General features: G+C 42.8%; 1 protein-coding gene across 8 annotated transcripts in view; it reads left to right on the top strand.

Moving 5' to 3' along the window:
- Positions 1–19,901, top strand: part of fubp3 (far upstream element (FUSE) binding protein 3) — a 34,728-nt gene that overhangs the window by 989 nt on the left and 13,838 nt on the right. For 4 of the 8 annotated variants that reach the window (XM_042059699.1, XM_042059703.1, XM_042059705.1 and 1 more), the window contains exons 2-11: positions 3,712–3,823; positions 9,095–9,128; positions 9,383–9,432; positions 9,913–9,984; positions 10,247–10,304; positions 10,588–10,750; positions 16,486–16,584; positions 17,621–17,725; positions 18,233–18,335; positions 19,385–19,485. In XM_042059699.1, the coding sequence (XP_041915633.1) occupies positions 3,712–3,823; positions 9,095–9,128; positions 9,383–9,432; positions 9,913–9,984; positions 10,247–10,304; positions 10,588–10,750; positions 16,486–16,584; positions 17,621–17,725; positions 18,233–18,335; positions 19,385–19,485 (897 nt within the window). Of the gene's footprint in view, positions 1–3,711; positions 3,824–9,094; positions 9,129–9,382; positions 9,433–9,912; positions 9,985–10,246; positions 10,305–10,587; positions 10,751–16,485; positions 16,585–17,620; positions 17,726–18,208; positions 18,336–19,384; positions 19,486–19,901 lie in introns of all 8 variants that reach the window. The other 4 variants (XM_042059702.1, XM_042059698.1, XM_042059701.1 and 1 more) reach the window with 1 other exon arrangement.

Raw genomic sequence — 19,901 nt, 5'->3', positions numbered from 1 at the left:
AGTAGATTTCCAATATCCACACGTACTACTATAGTTTGGAAAGTATGTCACCAGCTTTAAGAACGACGTTAGATAGCAAGTTAAGCTAGCTAGTTAGCCAGTTAGGTGTGCTGATTACTAGCTGGCTAACTGCTATCGTCCTGGGTCAGTGAGTGGCCTAATTTGCTTTCTACTTTACTTAGGTCAGGCAAAGTAAGTTAATATATTAACGGTAGGTTTTATTAGATAATGCGAAACGTTCGCGCTGATTCTAAACTTGTGAAGTTGGCAAGGCATAGTATTACATCCGAATTGCAATATTTACATTTTATGCTTTAGCACTTGTACTTCGTAATAGTATTACAGCACTTGGCTGCTATTTACTTAGACAAAAATCGCAGGGTAATGTACCCACGTGCCAGATAGCACCACACTGTCATTACGTCATACTGACATCCACGTTGCCGAAATGGGTACTAATTGTCATTATTTTGACACCCTTAGACCTTGTCAATACTCAAGGACCACTGAACACCCTCTGTCCTTTGTCAGTGGTGCTTTACATAGTCAATATGTCTCATGTTATAACCCTAATGTGTCCCATTAAATGTAATTTAGAAGAATTACATTCATTTATTTAATACATGAATTTTGAAAAGAAGGGATTTCCACAGGACCGTTTAAACCTCACTTATATACACAACCCAGTAGTTGCATGATAACGATATTGGGTCTTAATCAAAAGCTCACATGTTGGTATTCCAGTATGCTCTGTTCACAATCCGTGCAAAATAAGTGCGTTTGTTTATAAAATTACAAAGAGAAGTAGGATAGATACAGTATTTATCTTGAGGGAAATGTATGCTAATGCTTAGTCATGAGTAGGTCTAAATGTGTAGACTAGGGTGAGTCTGTTTGACTGATTTGAAATATGTTCACCTAATTTGAACCCCTTCAAAAACATTTTTAGCACTGACACAGTCCCTGGCAAAGCCTAGGTGCGTGTCCTGGTTGGTTAGTGCAAAGAGTGTAGGTCTATACAGTGTAGGTTCAGCTGTCGGCACGGCAATCGGGGGCTTGGTGTTCAGATGAGGCCTTGGCACCCTTGTCGAAAGCCATGCTGGGCCTCTCTCTGCTGCCCACACCTGTCACCTTTACATTGCAAATGATCTCTCTAGCCTACCCCCTTAACCATGAGTTTTGGTCATTCTCTTCTCGTGCTGGGGTACTTGTACTGTCTATGGGCAAGAGAGGGAGGGGCTCACAAATTACATTTGCTATCTTGATTAAGAATATAGGCTGGAGAAGAATTTACAGATCTACAGAATCTACTGTTTGACTTTCTCAATATGAGCAAATGGTGGTCTGCCTCCATGAGGCATTAGGACCATTTTGTAACACCCATGCCATTTGTCTCAGAACTATCCATATGTTTTGCCCTGCCTGTGTGTCAGTGTGTGTGCGCATATTGTGTATTAGGGTGTGAGTGTGTCTGTGTGAGCCCTGTGTGTGTGCTAGGGTATGACTGAGTGTGTGCGTGCTTGCGTGCGTGCGCATGGCCTTGTACTCGCACATGGCACCTGTGGGCGGTTTCAGTTTCGCCCCTCGCTGCTGTCGCACTCAGCTGTCCCTCCCCAGCCAGCTCCCCCGCATGGTTTCCGCGAACCCGCCAGCCGCGAGCGAGAGAGGGCCCCGGACCAAACCGGTGTCACTCGCGCACGCTCCGCTCCACTCCACTTCTTCTCGCCTTCATCAGCTCCGCGGGAGAGGGAAAAAATAGAACTGGGAGTGTGGCCAGAACGGCAGTCTGCGTTCTCTTCGCTGTTTTACTGCACCCATCGAGATGCCCCTTTTCTTTTTTTCCTTCTTCTTCTTTTGGCCAGGTCTGGAGCTTTATGTAAGACATGCGTTAGCCCATGTTTATTTGGGGTAATTATGCGCCGTTGCTGACAATCGGTGCCTTTGTGTGCGCCGGTGCCTGAGCCACAACGCAGATCCGAGCTGCGGCCTTGCGCTGGTGCTTGCACACCTCTGCTGCGGACAAGATTGCGTAATTCCAGGCCGAGGAAATGCTCCATGCTGCTACTCCTTCGTTTTGAAAGTACACAAAGTCCAGAGGGGCCAAGCTTGTCTCTAACCATAACTCTGGGACCAGAATTGCTGTTTTGCCCTTCTTAATTTCCTGGTTGTGGCTGAAGTTTGACACTGGTAAAACAATGGTTTGTTTTGTTTTGCTCAGCCATGGCTAAATTAGTTTGCAAAGAGGTTCAGGAGTGCAGCTACAGTTCTAAATTAGTGACACTGCATGGTGTGGCTCGTGTTGGCACAGAAGCTGTTTTTAAAAGTTGAGCTTGTTTTCTAAAACAGTATTATACAATATTTTCCTTTTGTGGTCATTTTTTTAAATCTATATTGTCTATAATGATTGTGGGCTGATGTTGATTGACTTAGCTGCAGTGGCCCACTTGCACTTTTTTGTGGAGCTTTAGCCTCGTGCAAACAGCCCAGTGACCCTTCGAGGGCTTCCCCCTGCTGAATCTCCTGCTCAGGAAGCTTCCCTTTTAACACAACTGAAAGTCAACCTCCCCCTGGCCCTTCTCCCTCCAGACAGCAGCAGCAACAAGTGACCAGTTGTCCTGCATCGTGGGGCTTCCACAGACTGTATGTTTACCTCCTCGAGTGGCAACTTGCAGCCTTCGCTGTGTGTGTGTGTGTGATTTATCGGCGCGCTTGCATTTCTGGCATTCCTCCCCAGCATTCTTCAGAAAGAGGCTCATGGCTAGAGGGAAGAGGAGGAGTTAGCTACACCAAACCCCTTACTGGGGCCCCCCCCACACTTGCCCACCCCCTCCCTTCCCCCTCGTCGCTAACTGTAGTCCAGTTGTGGTGTTCTGCCCTGGCCTCGCTCACTCACTCACTCTCTCTTCTCCCCCCCCCCCCCCCCACTCCATTTTTCTCAGCTATCTAATTTTTTTCCCTCCCACTGACCGCTCGTCCTCACTTCAGCAGCCCAGAAAGACACAATCGGGCTCAAACAGGGTGAATGAGAATGAGAAGTTATGGAAACCTTAATTGGTTTCCTCTAATGGGAACAGATTGTACATTGTGTGCTAATATTCTTTTTATATATTGTGGACATAATAGCTGAGACACGATAGCGGAGACCACAATGTAGCTCAATTTGCTGCAATGTAGCAATGCATGAAGGAGAGCGACAACTGTCTAACTTAGAAGAATGGGGAGTTAGAGCAAGCGTGCTTCTCTTTTGTGGGGTGTTGCCGTTGACTGGCAGCGCAAACATTTTCTCCGAGAAGCTAATTGGACTGGTGGAAACTGCCTGATGTGTGAACGGAACCCAATTAGCGTCTCCGCGGTTCCTTTTCTCCCATTTTCCTACCACAGCGGGGAGTCATCATTGCTAGACTGACTGTGCTGTTGTCAGAGTAAGCCTTTTTACAGTCGTAAACCAGTCCCATTCGAAATGCCTTTTTTTAGATGAAAAAAAGAGTAAACTTGTCTGGATTTGGGGCATGTTTGTGGACTGCCTTCAGGCACAGAAGTAGCCACCCCAGAGCCGGCTGTCGTCCGCATTTTTGTTCTGGCAGATGTGTTCTAAGCACCTTAATCAATTGCACATGCTAACTCCTCTCTTCCCTCCCCTTCTCTCTCTCTCTCCCCCTCCCCTTCTCCTCTTCCTCTATGGCCTTCTCTTCCTTCTTTGGCTGTTTTCAGATTGCGGCTAAGATGGGTGGAGACCAGATGCCCCATATGAACAATTCCTCTCCGGTTGTGGACCCCTCACTCTATGGCTACGGAGGCCAGAAGCGCACACTGGATGATGGAGGTGAGCACCCTCATTTGGTCCTGTCATATGTCACAACAGTGATGACTAAGGGAGGAAAAAAAACAGGCTGAACCAAATCCCAGTCTTTAACATCTTCTCAGTGTGCAATAATTTGTCTGATGTACGTGTAACATGAAATATGGACACGTGCAGACACTTTATATAACCAAAGAGGTGAGCCCCGCCATTCGGATTGGTCCTGTCATATGTCACAGTGATGACCAATGGAAACTAAAGGATGGTGTGGGACAATGGAAAACTCCATTTAACCAGTCTGCTAGCTAATGACTTGTCCATCTGTGAAGGGGGGGGGGGGGGGTGGTTCCAGAAATGCACTATTCTCAAGCTACAGAAGTGGTCATCGTAGTCTCTGCCCTGCTTTATATTCGCAGCCCTGTGTCTGGTCAGTAGGGAAGCGCCGTCCAGCGAACCACTGGTTCATTGGTCTTGACCAAACAGTGGTTCTGTGTGCACTGCTCAAGACGCGGTGGATGGCAAACAGTGTAACATAAAGACTCTACCTCGTGGGTCCCGTCATGTGTAAGGGCTTGACTGCTCCCCTATACCAGCTTTTGAAGTGTCAGGGCAATGTGCGCAGAGGCGCTGCAGCTAACTGTAGGGGTCGGCCGAGAAGACACACGTCCAAAATTGAAAATGCAATTTTCACGATCATGCAAATCAGTTGGTTGCTGAATTGAAGTACAAGTTACTTTTTTTTTTTTTTGGCAGAACTTACAAAAAGATTAAATCAGTCACATTTGTGTGTGTTTTGGTATGAAAGGGTTTCCTTGAAGGAGTAGATCATTAGGAAAGTGCCACATATGTTCATTTGGAGCTGGGTTCAGAAGCATTTGGACTTTAGTGAGTTTGGCCTTAAAGTTCAGTAAGCTGTAGTTCAGCGGTGGATTTGTGTTAGGTTTACACAGGTCATCTATGCCCCTGTAGAGGCCCTAAATACACCGCCCAACTGAGTCCATTTTGTTACTCATGCCCTGAAGATCCGGTGGTTGAGTGTTGAAACTGAAACCTGGACTACGGTGGTCCGCTGTTCAGTAGATGCTGAGTGAGTCTTTAGAAGGCAGCACCTCAAGCTCTAAAGCTCTTAGCTGTTTATAATGTAAGAAATAATTAAAGCAATTAAGTGAAAGCAGGTAAGACCTCAAATCCCCTGATGATGCAACTCTTGCCACAATCTCTGTTAATGTCTACATTTGAAAATCAAGGAAAAAGTAAAATGTATAATCATATTTCAGATTTATCAATCACCAATGTGTGCAATGTTCTATGTAATTATGATAAACTGGTTTAGTTCAGTTTTGTCAAACTGTGGTGCCAGGTAGCTGAGCTATGGTATAGAAACTAGAGGGCCAAGCCATTAAATGCTACTTCTAGATATTACATTGTGACATGTTAAGTCAGACCATCCAAGGAAAGCACTCTATGGCATGGTCCAGCATGCCCTAAGTGGGTCGCTCCTTTTTTGTGAATACAGTAAAGGTCACGTTGGATGGGTAGGGGGTGTGAGGGGGACAGTAAGTGTGTGAGAGAGTCAGGGGTTGTAAAAATGGCCACGCATGCAGAGTGTAGTTTCACTATCTTTGACCTCGGGCTTCAAAGCCAGCATGGAGTACATTTTCACTGTCAGAGTGCAACTCTCTTACACACACACACTCACCTTCTGTTGCTCTTGCAACCCCCTTCCAAGTCTCTCTCTCTCTCTCTCTCTCTCTCTCTCTCTCTCTCTCTCTCTCTCTCTCTCTCTCTTTTTCTCTCTCTCTCTTTTTTCTCTCTCTCTCTCTCTTTTTCTCTCTCTCTCTCTCTTTTTCTCTCTCTCTCTCTCTCTCTTTTTCTCTCTCTCTCTCTTTTTCTCTCTCTCTTTTTCTCTCTCTCTCTCTCTCTTTTTCTTTCTCTCTCTCTCTCTCTCTCTCTCTTTTTCTCTCTCTCTCTCTCTCTCTCTCTCTCTCTCTCTCTCTCTCTCTCTCTCTCTCTCTCTCTCTGGCCTGGTGATGTTTCTGAAGGGCCTCTGAATTGAATCACATGCTCTGCTCCCGTGGCCTAGCTGGACGGGCCCAATAGCCGGCGGGCTGGCCAGCTAGTGGATGTTATTTGAGGGGCGGATTACTCTCTCCTCTCTCACAAAGTACATTATCCCTGCCAGGTTGGGCCACAACAGATCGCAAGTTACTCAGGCCAGGTCGGGACACTTGTCTGGCCCTGGCCTTCTGACTGCCGTGTCTGTGTTTGGGGCTACTGGGTAGCTGCAGAAGTGTCTGTGCGTGTGTCAGAAGGCTACGCACACGAGGAACGGGAGGGTTGGAGGGGGTTGTCGTCCTGGCAGGTTTGACTCAAGGCTTCTGGGAGGTTTGACTCGAGGCTTCTGATGTTGGGTTAAGCAGTGGCAGCAGCAGCAGCGGCAGCAGCAGCAGCAGCCGTAGCGGCAGGAGAAGTGAAACCGGTTTTGCGCTCAAGCACAAAAGAAGGCTTGGGCAGAAATAAGAACCGAAGAACAGAATTCAGAAGTCATGTTCCGCAATGCTTGGTCCTTTCTTTTTTGCTTTGTAAGATATGTAGTTGCTGGCAATTTTATCTGACTTGTATGTATGATTTCATTAGCTAGTTGCTTTGGTACTCTGACATGATGAGTCAGACACAACCTGGAAATGCTGACTCAAGAATTGGCCTGTACAAATAGCTGACGTGTTGGTATGTTTTGTACATGGTAAAGGCACTACTCTTTGTAGATGAATAGCTGTACACTAAGTAGCATAAACGTAGGGAAAGTACGCATGAAACACCCATGTGAGCTTTACCAAAGAAATGGAAAAAAGGCGAGATGCCGAGAAGGGTTTTCGCAAGCAGTGTCCTTGTTAAGTTGGTGCAAAACTGAAGGGAAGCTGAAGTTTGCGTTATCAAGTTTAGCGGTCATGGGACGCTGAGGTATTTTTGTCTTTGGAGAGAAACAAATGGAGGAAAGAGAGGGGGGGCGGGTAGAGAGAGGGAGAGAGAGGGAAGTTGACCGAAGAACGGGAGAGAAGGATGGAGGAAGGGTGAAGTGCAGAGGAACGTTCATAATCCAGTTGGCAATGGTAGTGTAGTGGCTAAGAAGCCGGGCTAGCATTCAGTAACCTGAAAGTCATGAGTGCCACTCTTGTGCCTCTGACTAAGGCATTTAACCCCGAGTTGCTCCAGGGAGACTTGCCCTGCAATTAATTCATATATTTAAGTCGTTAGCCAAAATGCTAAAAGATAAAGATAAAGATCCAATAGAGCTCGTATTCCTCCCCCTCGCTCCCCTTCCACAGCTCGGGTGAGGACACCATGATTGGAGAGACAGACAGGGACACATATGCAGCTGGTGGAAAATTCCCTAGCTTGCAGACAATGTCTCTTTAAGAAAGGCAGACTGTGTACATCGAGAGCCTTATGTAAGGCCTTTGGATATGACTAATCTTTGCCCCGGTCCATTTCCACTGGTTCGGTCCAGTCATTGTCGCTGCAATATTTTTCCAAGTTTTAGAATGGGAAGCTGTTAAGTCTATTGAAGCAGTCTGTCTCTCCCTCTCCGTCTCTCTCTCTCACACACACACACACACACACACACAGAGAGACACACAGAAGTTCTGTTTTTTGAATACCACAAGCATTTGTTCAGCTGCCTCTCATTGCCTCTTGCAGTTAACCTATTGTCTTTTAATAAAGAAAGACAGGCAAAGTCCATGAGGGTGCATAGACAGATTTTTTTTGAGTCAGGAAAGGACTGAAAACCGTTACACATGTTTGTCACTCTTATTGAAAAGCACAACTCTGCGAGCCTCTGTCTTGTTTGCACAAATGATCAGTCTGTCTCTTCCTGTGCCTTGAGCACCCAACAGGCATTTTTATGCCTAACACTCTGCTTGCTCTGATAATGAAAACCAAAATGGCCCCGCCATTATCTCTGTTGGATTGATAGGCTACCTGTTGAGTGAAGTTTCAGAAGGTCAAAACACACACCCACACACACAAAGATAGCCTATTGCCTTAGAAACAAAGCAACTGTTTTGAGTGCTCAGTAGGCTATTCTTGAGGCTTTATAAACCAGCTTCGGGTGGCTTGACATGGTTTCCCCCCAGCTCAATGTATTTCAGGGCTTTGTGTTTATCCTGACCTGCTTGTTGACAGCTCTGCTATGAGTTTTCTGTTAATGTCGACTATTATATGCGAGTTCCTACAATAGACAAGCTGGATTAAGGTTTACCGACAGTTAGTGGTGATCACAGGTTAGTAGCACTAATGCTGTTGCTATTAAACTCAATACACTGGTCACTTGTAGTAGAATGGCTGTGGTGTTCCACATAAAGCAGCGGCATTAAAACACTTGTGTGGTATCTCACATTCCCAGTCACTGTAGGATTAACACTAGGGGAAATAATCTGAGATATTTTGAACCCTGACCCTGCAAGACGTTTCTATTAGCAACATGCTACAGACAAGATTGATATTTATCTTTGTGATTTATGCTCACCCACGTATATTGTTTAGCAAGTATGAGGAATACCAGCAGTTGTTTTTTGTCATCGGTTTTGTTGTGTGCTTACAGTCTTGACATAAAATCAATTGTCAGACTAATTTCTTTGCTAGGCACATTGCACATGCAAGCATTTGGAAGCATTGGTGCTATTCTATAGATTGCGATACATTAAGATTGCACAACAGGACCCGCTTGCTGTGTGTAAACCAACACAGAGACGAGCAAGAGGACAGGCTTGTATGTTGTGAGCCTCTCTTTCTTTCTTTTCTCTCTCTTTGTGCGCCACGTTTGTTTCTCCAGCGTGCTTGGCCGAGGACATTCTGTTCCTGAGACTGCTGTACACAAGCGGCTCATCGGAGCCGCTGAGACGATGCCGAGTTATCTGTGAAAGCCAGTGCTGCGTAAACCAGCTGTGTGACATTTGCTAAAGGTTTCAGAATGTCATTAGAAACATGGCTTGGTCCGCGTCACTGATTGGATGAGGGGTCGGAGTTGTTGTTGTTGTTGTTGTTGTTGTTGAGAATTTCCAGTGACCTATGTAAATGATGTATTCACTGTATCTAATTCTGACAGTAAGTCTGCATTAATGCAGAGAATTTTTAAGGAATAGTTGGTTCTTTTAGGGGAAGAAGAAAATTAAGTTTGAGGCTTGTGTGCGTAACTGCACCATAAAACATAATCGTTGGCCTTGCACCCAAAATGGTGATACATTTGTTGTCTCTTTAGATATGTCATCATACTCCTTCTTCTCTCTCCAACAGTTGGCAGCCAGCTGGGTGGAATGGTACATCAAAGGTAAACTGGCGCCACTTTATCTTTATCTATCTATCACTTTATCTATTTTATATTCCATAGAAAATATTGTATGGAATAGGCTCTATTTGTATTATTGATGCGGTACAGTGTGAAAGGCTATTTCAGACAGTCACAATAACACCAGTGGGTAATATGCATCTTAAGGTAATGTGTGTCTGCATAAAAAAAAAAAAAGGAGTGAATGCATACCTCTTGTCTTATGATGACGATAAATCATGTGTTCTCCCATCCAGGGCTATTATCACAGAAGACTACAAAGTGCCTGATAAAATGGTTGGATTCAGTAAGTAGCGTGGATGGGGCAAGGGGGGTGGGTGGTCGGTCAGGGGAGTACAGTATGTGCTAGAGGTCGCTCAGAGTACTCAAGTTCTCAACCAGTTACATCAATTGGGTTTTAATTGAGTTTCTGCATTGAGCACTTCCACACAGTTTTGTAGATCAGTTTTGTGTACTCAAACTCCAGACTTTTTATATGCAAGGACTACTCAAGTTATACTACTTGAATTATGTTTTTATGCAACCTTTAGTATGTACTTAACTGTTAATATGGAAGTAAAATATGAGTTTGTCTGGTAATTATACTGTATGCATGTTATCAGGATAAGTATACTGATCAGAGTTATTGATAATTTTAAGATGTTTTTTTGATTGTTGTGTAGTACTGAACATGATCAAACTGTTGGTGAGTATCTGGCAGACTGTGTAAGATGGGATTGTGATGCTTTTTCCAGCAAGGGTGTGACTTCACACGTTTTCTTTGCAGTTATAGGCAGAGGAGGCGAACAGATCACAAGGATTCAGTTGGAATCTGGTTGCAAGATACAGATTGCTGCTGGTAAGTCCGGATCCCTTAGCTCCAGATATATATTATGGCTGATGGCAAAATCAAACCGGAATAACAAGGGGATATGTAATTTACATCAGCACATTGAGCTGCATTGTAATCCCTCTGTAATAACTTTGAATGTTGGCAAATACTGGCAGTATGTTATTGTGAGAGCAGGTTGTTACATAATGTGTGCAGAGATGTTTTGATTCTTAATAGCTGTGATAAGCTAATGTAATGTGCTGAATTCTGTTTGTGTGCTTGTCATCAGATAGTGGGGGTATGATGGACAGACCCTGCACTCTCACTGGAAGCCCTGAAAGCATTGAGTAAGTACTCATCTCCCTTGGTAACAACCATACTACAGTACTGAAAGTATTGAGCTAGTTCTCAACACTCGTTGACAGCCATGTGTCAGTACTGGGAGTACTGAGCAAGTACTCATTCCCCCGACATACCAGCATGCTACTTTACCACAAGGCTAGTTGGGAAAAGTGAAGTGTTTACATTCACAATACAGTACACATAAACAAGGTAATACAGGCAAGCCTGTGGCGTAATGGTATGGGCGCTGGTTTACTTGATCCATCCCCTGCTGTGATTGGCCATCAGGCAGGCGAAGAGGCTGTTGGGGCAGATCGTGGAGCGGTGTCGGAACGGTCCGGGCTTCCACAACGACATGGATGGCAACAACACCATCCAGGAGATCCTCATCCCCGCCAGCAAAGTGGGCCTGGTCATCGGGAAAGGAGGGGACACCATCAAACAGCTGCAGGTCAGAACTGCTCCCGGCCATTTCCTCACTCACAATGAGTAGCTCCTGGTGCAGGATAAACTCAAAAACTATGAAATAAAAAATCTCTTTTACTTCCTCATGAGTAAAACCTCACACAATTTTGTATCTACAAATATGAATGTTTACCAACATGGATGAAAATATCTGGTATTTATGACTATTTCACCTGAATTGGCATATACACACATGTATGTACCTCTTTATTGAGTATATGATATGGTCCATGCAGTTACTGGTGTATGAAAACAGACTGCTACAAAACGGCAACAAAAACAACCCGGTCCAACCTGCACCATAAAAACATAACTGTTCAAGCCCATCACTGACGAGATGCATGTTTAGAAGTCCTCTTATGCTCACGAGTAACTGCTATTGGTTGTTCCTGGAAAACTGACATGATGTACTCCTCCCCTCTATTGACCTCCATTTGTCTCACAGCCAAGTCTGTAATCAGTATTTGAGCCCACCACAGACCAGTAAAGCACATAGTCTAACAAGCCTATGTCCAAATTCAGTACAATGTTCTTTCCAGATTTGTGTGCAGTGTTCTCTAGATTTGTGTGCAATGTTCTCCAGACTTGTTAACAATGTTCTTCAGACTTGTGCCATGTTCTCCAGACTTGTTAACAATGTTCTTCAGACTTGTGCCATGTTCTCCAGACTTGTGTGTGCCATGTTCTCCAGACTTGTGTGCAATGTTCTCTAGATTTGTGTGCAGTCTTCTGGATGCATTTGACTGTTTGCACAAAGTAGAGGTCGGCCGGTTAATCGGACCAATTTTGACATTTTGAAATGAATCGGCATCTATATATTAAGCCGATTAACTCGCTCGCACGCGGCCCCTTGTGTGAATTAAATTACCATCAGACCCCAGCCAAAACTTTGGAAGAGTAGGCCTACAGCGTTGTTCCTGGGAGAAAACATATTAAATTCTTATTTTTCAAAGCCCTAAATATTCATAGAGAAAGAAAACGCTAATACAGCCGTTGCTACTTTGGATAGGCTATTGATGGCGAGCCTTCATCCAGATGTAACTTAGAGGTAGGGATGTGTAGCCTACCAAAACCATCATCCGCCCGGGTTAAATTATTATAGACCATATTGATAAGCTCCGTCATCAATTCTGTTTTTGGTGTCTGAGAATTTCTCTCTCTGTGTGCGGGGTGGAGCAATTGTCACACACATTCACTGCAGCTGAATGATGGTGGAAAAAACTGTGTTCAAAAGCATGATTAGGCTACACTTAACTAGAGTTGAGTAGAATTGCTGACAATGCCCACTTCTACAGCGTCGTCGCCAGTGGCTTGTGTCCATACCTGGAATATGTAATGTGGTCTCCAAGCGAAAACATTTTTTGTCATACAGCAAACATCACCTCACCATCCGCTAGCTACCTCTACTCTGAATACACTGTAAAAAAACGCGGCCTCTGGACAGCCCAGGCTCCAAAAACGGCAACAAAAACAACCCGGTCCAACCTGCACCATAAAAACATAACTGTTCAAGCCTATCACCGACGAGATGCGTGTTTAGAAGTGACGTTACTGTGAATCTGTGCCTCTGTATATTTTAGTCTGGGTTACACAAGGATGGCAATATTCAGACCAGTCATAAATGGTCTTGAAATGTCGGTAAAAACCCATAGTAATGGAATATCCATGTTTTATTCAAAATACGTTTGGTAGATGTATAATCCAGCTCATACAAAAGCAAACAATTAGAAACATACAGTTTGCAAACATATTTTCCTGTGTGCTGGAAGCTGTTTCCCTTGACACAAGTTGAAGCACACTGGCTCACGAGACTCTTCCGGTTAGATAGAGCCCACCCATGTGTCTGAGCAACCTATGGTTCTCGAGATATAAGCAACCGCAGGGAATTGGGAAACAAGCTGTCAATCAGGCACCCCAGCGTTGATTGACCATAACTCGAGCCTACATCAAGCCTCGAAGATGAGATGAGCAATTTTACCGTAAGAACCCTACTAAACACCCCTCAGAAGTCATGCAAACACGTTTCGAAGCAAAATTTTAAGGACTTATTGATGCATACTGACAAACTCTTACTACACATGAACCCCTTTGAGTAGAAGCATAATCTTGGTGTCAAACGAAAGCTAACCCTCTGGAGTTTCTTGCTTGTATCGATTGCATAGCAGTGACCGTCTTAGAATCAAAGAAATAGCATTATTTCACATGAACCTGCTACCATGACTAAGTTTTCAAAAAATGACACTGAGATAAACGCATAGATATTTCAACACGCATACATTTGTGAAAAATTCATATTTTACTGTTTAGTCATCTACTTTGAGATGTAGCTTCACAAGACTGGTTCCAGGCCTCAATTGTGTTTGAAGGCCACTTCAAGTGACCTAGAGGGCCCAAATGTGGCCAGTTCTAGAGATGTATGTTCCAGAGATGCATTCAAGCCTCTGTAGCTCTGCCAGTACGTTAGTCACGCTGACTGTTTCTGAGAATTCTACTGGGTCTCATCTTTCAAAAGAGGTCAAGCATTTTTTGATGGGCCAAAGTATGTGGGAGCAGTGCCCTCCTTAGTAGATGATGTGCAATGTCAGGCAAAAAACTCCAAATGGGGCCATAAGTTAAGATGCACAAAAATTCTCAACTTAAGTTATTAGTGTTCCATTTTATCCTGCAAATAAACGTGGGGGGGGCAGCGTATATTGGCCATCGGCTGACGCTGATTTCTAAATATTGGCATTGGCCATAGAACAGTCCCTCTAGGAATTTGCGATGTTGCAATCGCAACAATTAACACAAATTCAACGAATCCCGCAAATTCTGGTCGACCTTGAATTTTTGTCCAAACACCGCAACTTTTCCGCAAATTTGACCAATCATTGTAGTTTCCCCTGTGAAAATTCACCTACCACTAGGGCTGTAACGATATGCGATTCGAAACCAAAATCGCGACACTCATATCTACGATACTGTGTCGTGGTGGAAAAAGGCAGAACCGCGACACACCCTTTCTAGTGTTTCACGCAGTGCTTTGTCCCAAATAGAACAAGTATTACCTTGAAACTTAAACACACATGGGGAAACTGAACAGTCCAATCAGTAGACTATGATAAGCTAGCCAACTATGCTACTTTGTTTACGATATTTCCAGGCTTCAACCAGACAGCTGAATTAAAGAGGTAGAGTTGTAATAAAAATAGTAGGCCTAGGCTAATCTGCATAAAGTGTGCTGTCATAAATATAGTAGACATTCAGTAAAATCTCTTTATATCAGGATACTCCTATATTATTACTTTTATACTTTACTTTTATTATTTTTATATCAGGATACTTCTATATTATTACTTTTATTATTATATTATAGTAATCCTCTGGTCTTCTAATGTTATTTAATAAAATGTCTACCCCCCCCAAATAAAAAAAAAAAAAAAGGAAAATCGAAGTTCGTATCGAACCGTGGGTCAAAAATCGTGATACACCAACCTCACGATTCGGTTTGTATCGTTACAGCCCTACCTACAACAGTCCCTCGTGCAGAATATTGAGCCAGATGCCACACTCAATTCTGCAGACACCAGAGACAGCCTATATAACTTGTTCGTTCCTCTGCAGTTTTGATGACAATAAATAGAAGGCTAATGTTAATGATCTGCTTACTGGCATCTCTCAACCTGGTGTTGCTAGGCTATGAAAATAAGTTAATGTAGCCCTACTTGGTTTACTGACATTTGAGTAGGCTATGCAACCCATTGGCAGTCTTCTACATGTCCTTGTTAGCTCATGTTTGCTAGTCACTTAGTTCGTGTTGTGCTTACCAAAATCATAGAAATTAATAACATTGCAAGACACATGCAGTACCCTCCAGAATTATTGGCACCTCTGCTAAAGTTGACTAAAAACCGGTATAAAAAATAATGTTTTGGGGATTTATTGTAATCTCACAATGAAAAAAATAGGAAAAATCCGACCTTGAAGGGATGCAAATTTATTTTGAGAAAAAGTAAAATTAAAGTAAAAAAAAAAGAAAGAAATATTTTTTAATGAAAACATGTTGCTCACAATTATTGGCACCCCTGAAAAATCTATACAAAACCTAACAGAAGTATTTTCATATTTAATTTCAATTTATTTAAGTTAATCAGAGTGTCTGTTAACTTTCAGAAGTACTTCATGACTTTCTTTTTCACTATAGTCACACAGAGGCTAAATCTGTAATTTTTCAACATCGGAAAGACAAGAGAATACACTAAATTTAAATAAAAAGAATGTGTGTTGACATTTGTAAGTCAGAGAACGTCTATGAAAACTAGGTACTTTGTTGAAAATGCCTATATTTACAGTTAAAACAATGATTTAAAGATTCTAATCATCTGGAAATGTGACAAACATGCTTGGACAAAGACCCATGGTTACTTGGTCACCAAGTCCCGCCAAAATAAATCTTCAAAAGTGACCTCACTGCTAATAGATTATTTAGAGGGCATGCCAGATGAAAGCCTGTCCAGTCATTTAATTATCAATGAAATGGCAGGAGTTACTGAATGGTACAGTGACTTTGTGTGTAAGTGTGGTCTATTGTCAGATGACAGTTTGGTACATAGAAGAATGACTATACTGAAAAGAACCCTAATGAGAATTATGGTGGAGGGGCTGTGCTATTGTGGGGCTGGTTTTATTCCCAAAGGCCTTGGGAACCTAATTAAGGTGCATGGTATCATGAAAACACCAAGAAAAACCTGAATATTTTCAAAGGAAATCTGTCAATCTCTGCCAAGACACTAAAAGTTGGTCATGATTGGATCATTCATCAGGTCAATGAACCAAAACAAATGTCCAGATCTAAACAAATATGGTTTGCTGAACACAAAATCAAGCTTCGGACATTTCCATCTAAGTCCCCTGATCTAAACTCCGTAGAAAAACAGTGGGGTGAGTCAAAGAGGAGAATGCACAAGCGTGGACCTAGGAATCTGGATGATCTGGGGAGATTTTGTAAAGACGAACGGTCTTAAATCCCTTGCTTTGTATTCTCCAACTTTATGGGGTGTCATAGGAGAATATTACAAGCTGTTTTAGTGGCAAAGGTTTTTTATACCAGTTTTTAGTCAACTTTAGCAGAGGTGCCAATCTGGAGGGTACTGTATCCTAATGCACTATGCAAAAAGTTATTTCCACTCATAGCCTTCCAATCTACTCAGAAATGTAATTAGGCTACTTACATTCTTAAAGTGACAGGTGGTGGAGGTGGCTATCTTTTTTTGGACTGTTATACAAAAGGTTATACTGCTTTGTTAATTATCCTAGCCAAATTTACCATATTTACCTTTACTTATCCTTTTATTAATAAGCATATCAAGATCAGTGTTATTTTGGTCTTACTACCCTTAGTTGCCCTCAATAATATTTTTTTTTTCACTTCCTCCTGCAATTTCTTCGCAATAAACGCCTAAAACACTGCGACTTCCATCGCTTTTTTTTTTTAACAAAAGTTGTCGTGAAATCAGGCATTTTAGGTTGCAACAATCTCAAAAAAGCCTTGCGAAATCCTGTAGGAACTGATAGAAAAACCTGTATCCCTCGACCTCTAGCACATAGTCAGGCAGTATTTCTAGTTTCCACTATTTCAGCAGAACACCTGTTGTGGGAGTATCTGAACATGGAACTAAGGACATGCTGCAGTGTTGAGGAATTTGAGAGATATGCAAAGTAATCTGTGTGCGTGTACTCTAGGAGAGAACAGGAGTGAAGATGATCATGATCCAAGATGGCCCCATGCCAACAGGAGTGGACAAGCCCCTGAGAATCACTGGCGACCCTTACAAAGTGCAGGTCTGTGTTACATTCACCTCAGACTGGTCTTTTCCATATGGGATGTGTATGTGTGTGGGTGGGAGAAGGGGTGTTTGACGCCAGCCGTTCTTAAGCACATGTTTGGTAGTAGGCTATGCTGAGAGACTGTTGATTTATTGATACCAGTTCCCTTTTTGTTTGATTTAAAACTGGTTGAAATGCAGGGTACTTGATTCATATTTTAGAGGAATTAACCCCCAAAGTGAAATGTAAAAGTAAAGTTTTATTTACTTTGTTCCTGCTGGACTGGGTGCATCAAAATGTGTGGTTTTAGGATTCAGTTATCACTACTTTTTGAGTCATACTGCTGCCTGACCACCTTTGAAATACCATACTATCATTTCCAAAGTCCTTGAACCCTAGTCAGTCCTTTGCCCTAGGACTGAATCCAGCTGGTTGGCATCACGTATATTGTCAATAATTGACTAAGAAATCCTGCATAACGGTTCTGAATGTTCGTTTTCAGTGCTGATTTGTTGTGCTCATATTTACATTTATAAAAACATTTCTACAGCAGGCAATCAGTTTGTGTGCTGGCTAGGAATTATAAAATTATATAATTATATATAGAAAATATTTAAATTGACCTTTTAAGGTTATTATAGTTTTTGAGCGTTTTTGTTTACCTTGCCTTTGTTCAGTTAGGATGTTCAAAAGTGACAGGAAATGAGAGGGATTGGTGGTGGGATTAGGAAATGATGAGGAAGTGTGTCCATGGGCACTAGGACCCTACAGGCTGCGGCACAGCGACACCCCTCATTCGGCCCTTCTTAACTCAAAGAACTCTGTATATTCTTGTTGAACATACAGGGCCCATGTCCCTGTACAAGGATTAAACCTAGTTCTAGACTAAAAAGAAATCTCAATTTTAAAAAAGTCTTTTGGGCTAGCACTAGGATTAATCCATATACAGCAAGCTGGCCAGTACTCAATCTGTGGTACCTCCAGTAGTTGAAGAATGTTTCTTTTTGCGGAGGGTCAATTAATCTGTGTGTGGTGTGTGTGCTTTGTGTAGCAAGCCCGTGAGCTGGTGGTGGAGATAATTCGGGACAAGGACCAGGGAGACTTCCGCACTGGCAGAGGGGACTTTGGCTCCAGAATGGGGGGAAGCAGCATGGATGTAAGTGCTCTTCTAGATAAATTCTCCTTAAATGATTGCAAGACTGAATAACACATTCCTTAACATGACATTGTGTCTTACATCCATGTGGTTAAAGTAGCATTCATCTATAGTTAAACAGGAATTTATCTCTTCAATTATGTATTGAAGGAAATATGTTTATGCTGAAATATATCAAAATTTGAATAATCCTTATCAGGAAAAATGTCAGTATATCAGTAGTCTTTTCATAAATTCCTATTTTCACTTGTCTACTTTTACTTAGTTGTGGCAGTAATTGGCATATGTAAAAAATATCCCTTTGGACGTGCAAATACTTACATTCTTTTGCATGCCAATAATGTTATGTTTGATATTGATAGCCATGAAATAAATTACATTTGTTTGTGCTAATTACTTTTACATAGAAATAAGACCTTGCAAACACCAGCCAAATATGAAGAATTGTACATCCACTCTACTCCCTCAAATTCTACCGTTTAGCCTGTTCTGGCTGCCCCCTCTCAGGTTGCGGTCCCACGGTTTGCCGTGGGTATAGTCATTGGCAGGAACGGCGAGATGATCAAGAAGATCCAGAACGACGCCGGCGTGAGGATCCAGTTCAAGCCAGGTGGGTGCACGGCCATGAGTCGACCGGACGGTCGGACGGGTGGGGAGGGAGAGCGGGTGTGTGTGTGTAGGAGGCGGGGTGTTGGCGCCGTCATTGTGTCAGACTTTCCATTGTGTCGCCTCACAGTATCTCTGAAGCTGTGTGTGTGTGTGTGTGTCTGTGCATGCAAGACCGTTTTAAATGATGACGTTTATCTCTGGCCTTCATACAAAAGCACATCATTACATGTTTTCCATGTAAGACAACAGCATCTCGGGCCAAACTTGAACTCATTCTATGCCACATCTGTCTGTTAGCGATCTGGGTGCATCATGTCAGGAATGAAAAATTAACAAGTGAATCGGAGCAACTCCTGCTCATTGTTGCAGTAATCCCCTTTTTCTCTTTGGTGCCAATACTTCAGTTCTGGTGCTTGTCATCCAGTCACATTGTGGTCAGTGGTACTGGCTCTAATGGAAATGGTGAATAGGTTTTTAGGAAAACCCTCTGCATGGGATTTCGGTGAAAACGACTAATAAAATGAAGCATTTTAGTTTACTGACTGATCTTAGTTTTTTTTTTATATGTGGTTCAATTCTAAATAATTTAAGGCACAAAACGTGGCTAGAGTCACAAGCAGTAAATGTTTTTATTGAATACAATAAAAACAAATGTATAATCCACATTTGTAGGTAAATATATCTCTAAAAATATCACTTGTTTTACCTACAGGGAATGCTATATACAGCTGAATGGCACTTGAATGGGAAAACATTGTAAAAACATGTAACTGCCTATCTAACACCTATTTTTTCTCATCCCCTGGTGCTGAAGTCAATTATTCTCCACAACGTCCACAATTTGCATCTCAATTCTCTGCCCAAACATGATGTATGAGCCTGCCTGCTCTATCTCCTTCTCTCTCTCTCTCTCTGCCTCTCCTCGTTGGCAGTAAATCTCTTTTTTTTTTTTTACTCTCCCAATGTCTCTTGAATGAAGCGCTGAATGGGTTGCCGTTGATTCGGCCCTATTATTTTGGGTATTACTCAAATGTGTTTCCCGTTGCACAGATGATGGCATCAGCCCCGACCGAATTGCCCAGGTGATGGGCCAGCCGGACAGATGCCAGCACGCAGTCCACCTCATCAACGAGCTGGTCCACACTGCACAGGTTCGCCACCAGCTCGCCCTACCGTCCACTCGCCCACCTCGTCCCCTCCTCCTTCTCCTTCCCACCTCGGCTTTCTCTCCAAGCTGTCTCTAACCCTTGTCTGCTCCTTAAAGCCTCTGTCTTCCCTTTAGAGAGCAGAACCTTCTAGAGGCTGCATGTAACCTGACGTCTAGAGAGCCTTCTAGAAGCCCTGATTGTTCTTTGCTCCGTATTCACAGCCAAATATCACTCGTTCTACCCCATTAACACCTCTGGAAAGGAATGGATTGCATAATACCTGTTACAAAGGAATTTTTTGTTAATTAACACAGATCATTCTTGCTAATCTTTCACAAGGATTTTCTTTAAGTGAGCAACGGCTTAACGAGATTGTACAGTAATTCTACATTTTGAGTGTTGTTACTTATCAGTATGAC

Source organism: Alosa sapidissima, chromosome 13 (genome assembly GCF_018492685.1).
Source record: "Alosa sapidissima isolate fAloSap1 chromosome 13, fAloSap1.pri, whole genome shotgun sequence".
Lineage (NCBI taxonomy): Eukaryota > Metazoa > Chordata > Actinopteri > Clupeiformes > Clupeidae > Alosa > Alosa sapidissima.
The sequence above is the reverse complement of the archived record's forward strand: the minus strand, read 5'-3'. Positions and strand labels throughout refer to the sequence as shown.